At 35.7% G+C, this 11340-nt stretch overlaps 1 protein-coding gene across 1 annotated transcript; it reads right to left on the bottom strand.

Annotated features, from left to right (window-relative positions):
- Positions 1-5660: 5660 nt before the first annotated feature.
- Positions 5661-10731, bottom strand: in (inturned). The gene is made up of 6 exons (XM_969982.4): positions 10316-10731; positions 9003-10269; positions 8672-8950; positions 6537-6947; positions 6219-6488; positions 5661-6172 (listed from the first exon to the last, which is right to left on the bottom strand). The coding sequence occupies exons 1-6, from the start codon at positions 10432-10434 to the stop codon at positions 5921-5923; spliced, it is 2598 nt and encodes an 865-aa protein (XP_975075.1). The 5' UTR covers positions 10435-10731; the 3' UTR covers positions 5661-5920.
- Between the last annotated feature and the right edge of the window lie 609 nt (positions 10732-11340).

The raw sequence follows: 11340 nt of genomic DNA on the forward strand, positions 1-11340 counted from the left end.
GTTTAGTGTGTGTAAAGGAAGCATCTCATCATCCAGATTAAAGGAGTTTTGAAGAAATTACGAAGAGAAAGTAAAGGAAAGAGGGAAGAAAAGTTATTCAAAGTGCATGAAAAATTTTCGAGTTCGGGATTTTTAAAATTATGTGTTTAGTGTGTGTAAAGTAAGCATCTCATCATCCAAATTAAAGGAGTTTTGAAGAAATTACGAAGAGAAAGTAAAGGAAAGAGGGAAGAAAAGTTATTCAAAGTGCATGAAAAATTTTCGAGTTCGGGATTTTTAAAATTATGTGTTTAGTGTGTGTAAAGGAAGCATCTCATCATCCAGATTAAAGGAGTTTTGAAGAAATTACGAAGAGAAAGTAAAGGAAAGAGGGAAGAAAAGTTATTCAAAGTGCATGAAAAATTTTCGAGTTCGGGATTTTTAAAATTATGTGTTTAGTGTGTGTAAAGGAAGCATCTCATCATCCAGATTAAAGGAGTTTTGAAGAAATTACGAAGAGAAAGTAAAGGAAAGAGGGAAGAAAAGTTATTCAAAGTGCATGAAAAATTTTCGAGTTCGGGATTTTTAAAATTATGTGTTTAGTGTGTGTAAAGGAAGCATCTCATCATCCAGATTAAAAGAGTTTTGAAGAAATTACGAAGAAAAAGTAAAGGAAAGAGGGAAGAAAAGTAATTCAAAGTGCATGAAAAATTTTCGAGTTCGGGATTTTTAAAATTATGTGTTTAGTGTGTGTAAAGGAAGCATCTCATCATCCAGATTAAAGGAGTTTTGAAGAAATTACGAAGAGAAAGTAAAGGAAAGAGGGAAGAAAAGTTATTCAAAGTGCATGAAAAATTTTCGAGTTCGGGATTTTTAAAATTATGTGTTTAGTGTGTGTAAAGGAAGCATCTCATCATCCAGATTAAAAGAGTTTTGAAGAAATTACGAAGAAAAAGTAAAGGAAAGAGGGAAGAAAAGTTATTCAAAGTGCATGAAAAATTTTCGAGTTCGGGATTTTTAAAATTATGTGTTTAGTGTGTGTAAAGGAAGCATCTCATCATCCAGATTAAAGAAGTTTTGAAGAAATTACGAAGAGAAAGTAAAGGAAAGAGGGAAGAAAAGTTATTCAAAGTGCATGAAAAATTTTCGAGTTCGGGATTTTTAAAATTATGTGTTTAGTGTGTGTAAAGGAAGCATCTCATCATCCAGATTAAAGGAGTTTTGAAGAAATTACGAAGAGAAAGTAAAGGAAAGAGGGAAGAAAAGTTATTCAAAGTGCATGAAAAATTTTCGAGTTCGGGATTTTTAAAATTATGTGTTTAGTGTGTGTAAAGGAAGCATCTCATCATCCAGATTAAAGGAGTTTTGAAGAAATTACGAAGAGAAAGTAAAGGAAAGAGGGAAGAAAAGTTATTCAAAGTGCATGAAAAATTTTCGAGTTCGGGATTTTTAAAATTATGTGTTTAGTGTGTGTAAAGGAAGCATCTCATCATCCAGATTAAAAGAGTTTTGAAGAAATTACGAAGAAAAAGTAAAGGAAAGAGGGAAGAAAAGTTATTCAAAGTGCATGAAAAATTTTCGAGTTCGGGATTTTTAAAATTATGTGTTTAGTGTGTGTAAAAGAAGCATCTCATCATCCAGATTAAAAGAGTTTTGAAGAAATTACGAAGAAAAAGTAAAGGAAAGAGGGAAGAAAAGTTATTCAAAGTGCATGAAAAATTTTCGAGTTCGGGATTTTTAAAATTATGTGTTTAGTGTGTGTAAAGGAAGCATCTCATCATCCAGATTAAAGGAGTTTTGAAGAAATTACGAAGAGAAAGTAAAGGAAAGAGGGAAGAAAAGTTATTCAAAGTGCATGAAAAATTTTCGAGTTCGGGATTTTTAAAATTATGTGTTTAGTGTGTGTAAAGGAAGCATCTCATCATCCAGATTAAAGGAGTTTTGAAGAAATTACGAAGAGAAAGTAAAGGAAAGAGGGAAGAAAAGTTATTCAAAGTGCATGAAAAATTTTCGAGTTCGGGATTTTTAAAATTATGTGTTTAGTGTGTGTAAAGGAAGCATCTCATCATCCAGATTAAAGGAGTTTTGAAGAAATTACGAAGAGAAAGTAAAGGAAAGAGGGAAGAAAAGTTATTCAAAGTGCATGAAAACTTTTCGAGTTCGGGATTTTTAAAATTATGTGTTTAGTGTGTGTAAAGGAAGCATCTCATCATCCAGATTAAAAGAGTTTTGAAGAAATTACGAAGAAAAAGTAAAGGAAAGAGGGAAGAAAAGTTATTCAAAGTGCATGAAAAATTTTCGAGTTCGGGATTTTTAAAATTATGTGTTTAGTGTGTGTAAAGGAAGCATCTCATCATCCAGATTAAAAGAGTTTTGAAGAAATTACGAAGAAAAAGTAAAGGAAAGAGGGAAGAAAAGTTATTCAAAGTGCATGAAAAATTTTCGAGTTCGGGATTTTTAAAATTATGTGTTTAGTGTGTGTAAAGGAAGCATCTCATCATCCAGATTAAAGGAGTTTTGAAGAAATTACGAAGAGAAAGTAAAGGAAAGAGGGAAGAAAAGTTATTCAAAATGCATGAAAAATTTTCGAGTTCGGGATTTTTAAAATTATGTGTTTAGTGTGTGTAAAGGAAGCATCTCATCATCCAGATTAAAGGAGTTTTGAAGAAATTACGAAGAGAAAGTAAAGGAAAGAGGGAAGAAAATTTATTCAAAGTGCATGAAAAATTTTCGAGTTCGGGATTTTTAAAATTATGTGTTTAGTGTGTGTAAAGGAAGCATCTCATCATCCAGATTAAAGGAGTTTTGAAGAAATTACGAAGAGAAAGTAAAGGAAAGAGGGAAGAAAAGTTATTCAAAGTGCATGAAAAATTTTCGAGTTCGGGATTTTTAAAATTATGTGTTTAGTGTGTGTAAAGGAAGCATCTCATCATCCAGATTAAAAAAGTTTTGAAGAAATTACGAAGAGAAAGTAAAGGAAAGAGGGAAGAAAAGTCATTCAAAGCGCATGAAAAATTTTCGAGTTCGGGATTTTTAAAATTATGTGTTTAGTGTGTGTAAAGGAAGCATCTCATCATCCAGATTAAAGGAGTTTTGAAGAAATTACGAAGAGAAAGTAAAGGAAAGAGGGAAGAAAAGTTATTCAAAGTGCATGAAAAATTTTCGAGTTCGGGATTTTTAAAATTATGTGTTTAGTGTGTGTAAAGGAAGCATCTCATCATCCAGATTAAAGGAGTTTTGAAGAAATTACGAAGAGAAAGTAAAGGAAAGAGGGAAGAAAAGTTATTCAAAATGCATGAAAAATTTTCGAGTTCGGGATTTTTAAAATTATGTGTTTAGTGTGTGTAAAGGAAGCATCTCATCATCCAGATTAAAGGAGTTTTGAAGAAATTACGAAGAGAAAGTAAAGGAAAGAGGGAAGAAAATTTATTCAAAGTGCATGAAAAATTTTCGAGTTCGGGATTTTTAAAATTATGTGTTTAGTGTGTGTAAAGGAAGCATCTCATCATCCAGATTAAAGGAGTTTTGAAGAAATTACGAAGAGAAAGTAAAGGAAAGAGGGAAGAAAAGTTATTCAAAGTGCATGAAAAATTTTCGAGTTCGGGATTTTTAAAATTATGTGTTTAGTGTGTGTAAAGGAAGCATCTCATCATCCAGATTAAAAAAGTTTTGAAGAAATTACGAAGAGAAAGTAAAGGAAAGAGGGAAGAAAAGTCATTCAAAGCGCATGAAAAATTTTCGAGTTCGGGATTTTTAAAATTATGTGTTTAGTGTGTGTAAAGGAAGCATCTCATCATCCAGATTAAAGGAGTTTTGAAGAAATTACGAAGAGAAAGTAAAGGAAAGAGGGAAGAAAAGTTATTCAAAGTGCATGAAAAATTTTCGAGTTCGGGATTTTTAAAATTATGTGTTTAGTGTGTGTAAAGGAAGCATCTCATCATCCAGATTAAAAGAGTTTTGAAGAAATTACGAAGAAAAAGTAAAGGAAAGAGGGAAGAAAAGTTATTCAAAGTGCATGAAAAATTTTCGAGTTCGGGATTTTTAAAATTATGTGTTTAGTGTGTGTAAAGGAAGCATCTCATCATCCAGATTAAAGGAGTTTTGAAGAAATTACGAAGAGAAAGTAAAGGAAAGAGGGAAGAAAAGTTATTCAAAGTGCATGAAAAATTTTCGAGTTCGGGATTTTTAAAATTATGTGTTTAATGTGTGTAAAGGAAGCATCTCATCATCCAGATTAAAGGAGTTTTGAAGAAATTACGAAGAGAAAGTAAAGGAAAGAGGGAAGAAAAGTTATTCAAAGTGCATGAAAAATTTTCGAGTTCGGGATTTTTAAAATTATGTGTTTAGTGTGTGTAAAGGAAGCATCTCATCATCCAGATTAAAGGAGTTTTGAAGAAATTACGAAGAGAAAGTAAAGGAAAGAGGGAAGAAAAGTTATTCAAAGTGCATGAAAAATTTTCGAGTTCGGGATTTTTAAAATTATGTGTTTAGTGTGTGTAAAGGAAGCATCTCATCATCCAGATTAAAGGAGTTTTGAAGAAATTACGAAGAGAAAGTAAAGGAAAAAGGAAAGAAAAGTCATTCAAAGTGCATGAAAAATTTTCGAGTTCGGGATTTTTAAAATTATGTGTTTAGTGTGTGTAAAGGAAGCATCTCATCATCCAGATTAAAGAAGTTTTGAAGAAATTACGAAGAGAAAGTAAAGGAAAGAGGGAAGAAAAGTCATTCAAAGCGCATGAAAAATTTTCGAGTTCGGGATTTTTAAAATTATGTGTTTAGTGTGTGTAAAGGAAGCATCTCATCATCCAGATTAAAGGAGTTTTGAAGAAATTACGAAGAGAAAGTAAAGGAAAGAGGAAAGAAAAGTCATTCAAAGTGCACGAAAAATTTTCGAGTTCGGGATTTTTAAAATTATGTGTTTAGTGTGTGTAAAGGAAGCATCTCATCATCCAGATTAAAGGAGTTTTGAAGAAATTACGAAGAGAAAGTAAAGGAAAGAGGGAAGAAAAGTTATTCAAAGTGCATGAAAAATTTTCGAGTTCGGGATTTTTAAAATTATGTGTTTAGTGTGTGTAAAGGAAGCATCTCATCATCCAGATTAAAGGAGTTTTGAAGAAATTACGAAGAGAAAGTAAAGGAAAGAGGAAAGAAAAGTCATTCAAAGTGCACGAAAAATTTTCGAGTTCGGGATTTTTAAAATTATGTGTTTAGTGTGTGTAAAGGAAGCATCTCATCATCCAGATTAAAGAAGTTTTGAAAAAATTACGAAGTTAATATTTTATGATAGTGCGTGAATTTTAAAATTTTGAGTGTTTAGTTGAAAAAAAAAATAACCGTGTTTCTAAAATATTATATTTTTTAATTAGAAATTTTGGTCTTTCTTAAGTTTTCATTTGCATATTTGTGCATTGCTTTCTGAAATGAGTATGGGATGGAAATCGGATACCGGAATACAGAAACAGAAACCCTTGTAGGCAAACAGAGAGCAGAGACACTAGTACCGTGGGTACCTCTGTATACCTTTCAAAAAAATTCATGAGACCTTCAATATTTTCAAAATTAATTTTTAAATTACACGAAATTTTCGAAATCTTCACCGTTTTCGAAATTTCGATGCAGAGCTACTCACAAAGCGGAAACGGAAACGGCGGAAACGGGATACAGAAACGAAGTTACCATCACTTGTTTCAATTGAATTTATTTTTTTAAGTTAAAAAGAAAGCCAAGGTTTTTATTTCAACAAATATTTGCAATTTAATTCAATTATTTTGTCTCGGGAGTGTTCGGATAAAGTTAATCAGTACGTAAAATAAATTTTCGAGTTCGGGATTTTTAAAATTATGTGTTTAGTGTGTGTAAAGGAAGCATCACATCATCCAGATTAAAGGAGTTTTAAAAAATTTACTAAGGGAAAGTAAAGGAAAGAGGGAAGCATAGCCAATCATTTCGCGAGGTCTAAATCAATTTTAAAAGCCAACTCGATGATATTTTGTGGAATATTTTCCTGATAACAGACATAGACCTCCCTTGGATGAGGCATATAAAACAGTCTTCCAACGACCCAGTATTTTATGTTACTCTTCTTATTATCGATGTCGTCCAAAAAAGGACATTCAAACATAACGCCATGTTCTTTTATTGCAATCAAACTCTTATTCATCACTGATTTCGCCATGTCTTGCGCTGGCATATTCTATAAAAAAGACATTAAAAAAAAATTAAACTCGCTTGAAGCATACTTTGAATCGCAACGTATTTTGAAACAAAGAATGAAACTTATGACAGGCGTTTCTGAAACAATCGAGAATCGCGTCAATCGTTTGCGACTGGAGCCGACACTCAGGCGGACCAATCAAGATGCCTTCAGTTGCATCAAACTGAATAAAATGGAACAAAACATTGTCTTTCCCGGCCGTCAATTGTCTCGGCTGTATCTCTCCAGTTTCGGACAAAATCGTTTGCCTCAACTCCGATATATCAAAGCTGCTGTTGCTCATCTGACTCCCATCCTGAAATCATCAAACACGAATAAAACAGAAGAAAAACGCCACCCCCACCCCGTAATCATCCGAGTCATCGGAATCGCACCGACTCCTCCTCGACTCGCACTGACTCCCCGAATCCGAATGATCATCCAGGAAAAATGAGCTCGAATTCGTAACATTCTGGTCCGAATTACGCCGCTTCAAAATCGAAGTCACTTCCGGTTTTCTGCCTTCCTTATGTTGCGACACTGATTTGCTCAAAGTGTCCAAGAAATCCGACTTGCGCTTGGTGCACGTTTCGGGGATTGTCACCTGCGGCCCGGGATTTGTCGAAATCCACCGATCGGCAAGCTCGGGGATTCCCAGCTCTTGGATGTGGGCCAAAGTGGCTTGGGCCTCTTCCACGTAAAAAGCGTCCGGGCCCATGTTGTCTTCAGCCGGTTCTGTGCAACCGCCGGCTTCCATTATCACAGCTAAGAGGTCCTGAAAATGAACAATCGAAACAACCGGAGGACTCCAGCCAATGAACGCATGGTAAGAATTCTCTTCCACTGTTTCAGTGCTAGAATGACCAATTTCAGAACGCAGTTTTGGTGACTTTGAAGCCGACAAGTGGACAGGTTGGAAGAAATATGAGAAGAAGTTGAAACCAGTCTAATGTTGAAGTGCGTGAACCGAGTTGGTACCCCCGAAGGCCCCCGAGGACAAAAAATTTAAGTACCCTTTTTAATTTTGTAAATTTTGTTTAATTTTGGTGCCTTTCGATCCTAGCAAATTCTAAAAATTTCTTAAAATTTGAACAAGATAGTATTGCAGCATTCAACTACACAGAAACAAAAATTCATTCATTAATTTATTACACAGTGTCTTTAGCCCGTCGTTGTTCAGATTTTGTTGTTTATTTTCGAGTGCCTAACAGTACATTTACATTAAAATTTTGAGTGTTTAATTGAATAAAAAAAATAACCGTGTTTCTAAAATATTATATGAAATAACTTGAAATAACGATCGGGGCCCCGAAACAATTCTCAGAAAACCTCAGAACAGAGAAAAAGTACACCCTATAAATGGAAGACGTTCAGGAGATTGATAAAATATGTGGGGAGAAAAAGATTAGTTGCAATTATCAGGGAGTCAAGTTAGGGAACTATGAGTTTGCTTGGGAATTTATGTTAATAATGCGCGTATTATTACATAAATGCTCTTGCAACACTCACCAACAACAAGACAAAAAAGTTTAATTTTGAAAAAAAAGGAGCTTTTAATGTATTTAGAGTATTAACCCCACAAAGTTCTTAACACGCAGCGAAAAAAACTAACAAAAAATACTTACAATTAAACCAATATTTTGTTTAATCTTTATTATCTTCGTTAAAGTAGCATTTAAGATTTTTATAAGTGCGAGTTAAGAATAATATGTTAATAATAACTCTTTGTTTTCGGTACGTGGCATCAACCTTGGAACCGATCATCCCCGCATCAGATGAGACCATCTACCCTCCGGGTGTCCGTCAAGTATACAAAGACTTACCAAAAACCTACTTGTTACGGAAAGTGATGTGACTAATGAGTTTTGTTAATACGTTACCTAACTGATTAATATGCTTCACTTTGTGCCTTTTGCGATACCTATGTTTTTTGTTAATGACGATTTATCGATATTGTTACAATATTTATATTGAATAAAATCCCCGAGTGAAAAAAAGTGTTTCATTTTGAAATGAACCCGCACAAATGATTTAAACCCTATCTTAAACAACGCCAAACCAAGGCAGGAGTACAAGAATAAGCGCGACAGTTTCGGATTGCTTGAAACAAAACCAAAATTTTTTGAGAATTAAATAAATAATTATAAATAAAAAAAACAAAAAAATTCTTCTCGAAAGGAACAAAACGCCGTATAAAATAAAATAAAAATAAAATAAGTTGTAACGTACACTCCACAGATACGAGTAGAAGTAGTAGCTACACCTTTATTCTGGTGAAAAATTAATCTAAAAAATTTACAAAGTACTTACTTGGCAAATAATTGCGTTTCTAAAGACAAAAATAACACCATTTTTAAGAAGATTCGGTGATTTTTTGGACTCAGAGTTAATTATCCGATACACATTGTGTAAACTAGTGTTGTTTTCATTTAAAAACATACGGAGAAAATTCTCACCACGCATTCAACCTGTTCGTTACTACTAGCGTTGCAAACGTACTTTCCTGCTCCCCACCAACAGTAAGTATCTTTTACCGTCCGGTATTTTGGCGTTGGTGTTCGCGCTTCGGTTGCAAGAGTGCGGAAAAACCTCCTTCCACAACAGGAGCGTCTTAACCGGTTCGGTTTTGGACAAGTGGAAGAACCCCTGTTGCCGGCAAAAAACATGAACATCGATCAAATCCTCGTACATTAAATGGGAGATCAGCAAATAACCGTGGTGGTACAAGGCGCTGCCGAGTATCGTGAAAAGGCGTTGACAATCAAGCGGTTCCTCGTTCTAAATCGAACCCAATTAAAACCACTTCTTGTGAATTAGTCAATTTAAATACCCATTCCCGATAATCACTAGCTTCGAGTTCGGTCAAAGCGTCGTCCACTTGCATGTATGCCTCGTTAGGTAACGGCAAAGTCGGGGCTACTGGAAGAACGTCTTCGAATTGACATTGACTGGGCTCGGCTAAAGCCTTGTTCCCGGTGATATAGTCACTAGTTGTCCACTTTTTGGCGTTTAAAAGTCGGGTAAAGCAACGGGCGAAAAAATGGTTGATTTGTTGTCGGTTGGACTCGATTGTGAAACACTGGTCCAGGCTTTGATACATAAATAAAAACATTCGTTTAATTTCGTTGCTTATCAAGACTGATTCTTTCACAGAGGCGCAACTGTCGGGAAACAAAAACAGGAGTAGCTTGTTGTTCTCTTGGGTGTAAGTCAGGTGGCAGAGTTTATCTCTGTGGAAAAACGACGTTGACTGGGGTTTTGTCCGAGTAACGTCGTTAATGAGGTGATTAAGTGTGATAAAAATGCCGCGTGATTGGCACAAGACCGACTTCTGGAACGGCAGTGGGTAGGAATATATGACGTCATCATACTCGGGGTTTCCCTCGCTGAGTTTATCCGTGTTTAAATAGAGGATTCCTATTGGATATTGCGCCAATTTCTCGAGTAACAATTGCTCGTCTTCTTTGCCAAAGCCAACCAATTCTCTCACGAACCGCGACTGGCAATTCAATTCATTGATTGGCGGGTCTTTAGTCACTTCCACCCCCGCCACTCTTTGCAGCTTCAACAGCACCTCATGCTTATCACTGAGCTTATCAAGCACGCTGTTCAAGTTCTGATTGGTCACCGGAATATTGTTCACACTTTTGAGCCAATCGCCGATCTTTATGTTTTTCTCATGCTTGGCCTCGCTATCTGGGGGAAACCCCGCAACCATGACTCTATTGCCGTCCGAAAGCGTGCCAACGCTGATTCCGAGGAGACTCTCTGGGAGGCCCAGCTCGGGTTTGCGACTCAGTTTTAAAACCACTTCTTTCTCCTCGCCCTCCTGCGAGTCATGAAACTTCACTTTGTTGGTGGTGGAGTCGAGGTCTGGGGTTTTGGGGTAGCGGCGGCTGTGTCTCTGGCTCTCGCGGCGTCTGATCAGGCGGAGGAACTTCCCCCGGGTGCTGCGCCGGAGCTGGTCTTTGGAGAAGGGTTGTAAGGGGGTTTTGGGCTTGGTGGTGTCGATGTTTTGGGTGACGAAGGGGTGGCAGTCGATGAAGAGGAGCTCGCCGGTTGTGTCGTGGATTGAGGACTCCCATTCGGGGACCGAGCTGGAATTACGAATTGCGATTTTTTTCCACTTATTGGATACTAAACCTGTCGCTGTCGGAGTAATAAGAATCATCGCTTGATTCATCTGACCATTCTTCCTCGGAACTGTTTTCGGGGGGGTTATTTTGGTTTATTAATAAACGTCTTTGTTCCTCTACATCCATTTTTTGTGACAAAAAATTGTGGCTAAATTAGGGCTTCGGAACCGTCTTTGTTTTCAACATTTTTCGAGTTACATAACCTTAAATACATGGTGAGTGACCTGAGGTCATGGCTTTCTCTCTTGGTGGCAAACGTGCGAGAACGAACTCATTTTAGTGTTTAAAACAATATTACGAGTCGTATTTATTTTGTTGATGTATTTTGCAAAGTTTAAAATTATAAAATACGTAAAAAATGTTACCACCGTTGGGATTCGAACTTGGAATTTTGGGTAATTAGTGTTTGGATTTTGGATGCGCGGTTTCACACAACCCATAATACGCGGCTGTGGACGGAGTTGTCTACATTAACAATTTTCAAAATTGGAAACAAAATAAATTATTTCTCTTCCCCCATTCAGTTTTAAGATTTAAGTTAAAAACTTTAAATGTTGCAAACGAGAGTTACAATCTGTATTACACCGAGCTCTCCAATTAACCGGAAATAAATTATAAGTTGTATCGGGTCAAAAAAAGTGTTGTTGGCTATATTTGAACTGCAAAAGCCCCGATAACAGCAACACCATTCAGATGTATTATTTATTTATACCAAATATTATCTTTAGACTTATCTGCAAAATAACCAACTCCCTATCACGTAATGTGGTTTAATAAAATCCAGCGTTTCGAAGTTTTCATACAAAACAAAACACTCAATGTGCACCTGGTTTATTAAATAAATTACATAATGCATGCGATAAGAAATAATTGAACAGAAAAAAATATTTTTACGATTTGTTTCCGATATAGTTCCGTTACAACAGAAAACAGGGTCAAGACCCGAGTTCTTTCCTGTTATTACACATTTCCGTGATAAAATTTCGTTATTCCTAGGCTAAAATAGAAAGCATGGAGGGCACAGATATGTGC

Source organism: Tribolium castaneum, chromosome 4 (assembly GCF_031307605.1).
Source record: "Tribolium castaneum strain GA2 chromosome 4, icTriCast1.1, whole genome shotgun sequence".
Taxonomy (NCBI): domain Eukaryota; kingdom Metazoa; phylum Arthropoda; class Insecta; order Coleoptera; family Tenebrionidae; genus Tribolium; species Tribolium castaneum.

Excerpts from the sequence above, each read along its gene's own strand:
- in (XM_969982.4), bottom strand. The coding sequence starts at position 10,434 with ATGGATGTAGAGGAACAAAGACGTTTATTAATAAACCAAAATAACCCC. Across the intron at positions 6,948-8,671 it reads TGTTGGTGGGGAGCAGGAAA|GACCTCTTAGCTGTGATAAT; the intron begins GTACGTTTGCAA and ends GTTCATTTTCAG. Across the intron at positions 6,489-6,536 it reads ATGACTCGGATGATTACGGG|GATGGGAGTCAGATGAGCAA; the intron begins GTGGGGGTGGCG and ends TGATGATTTCAG.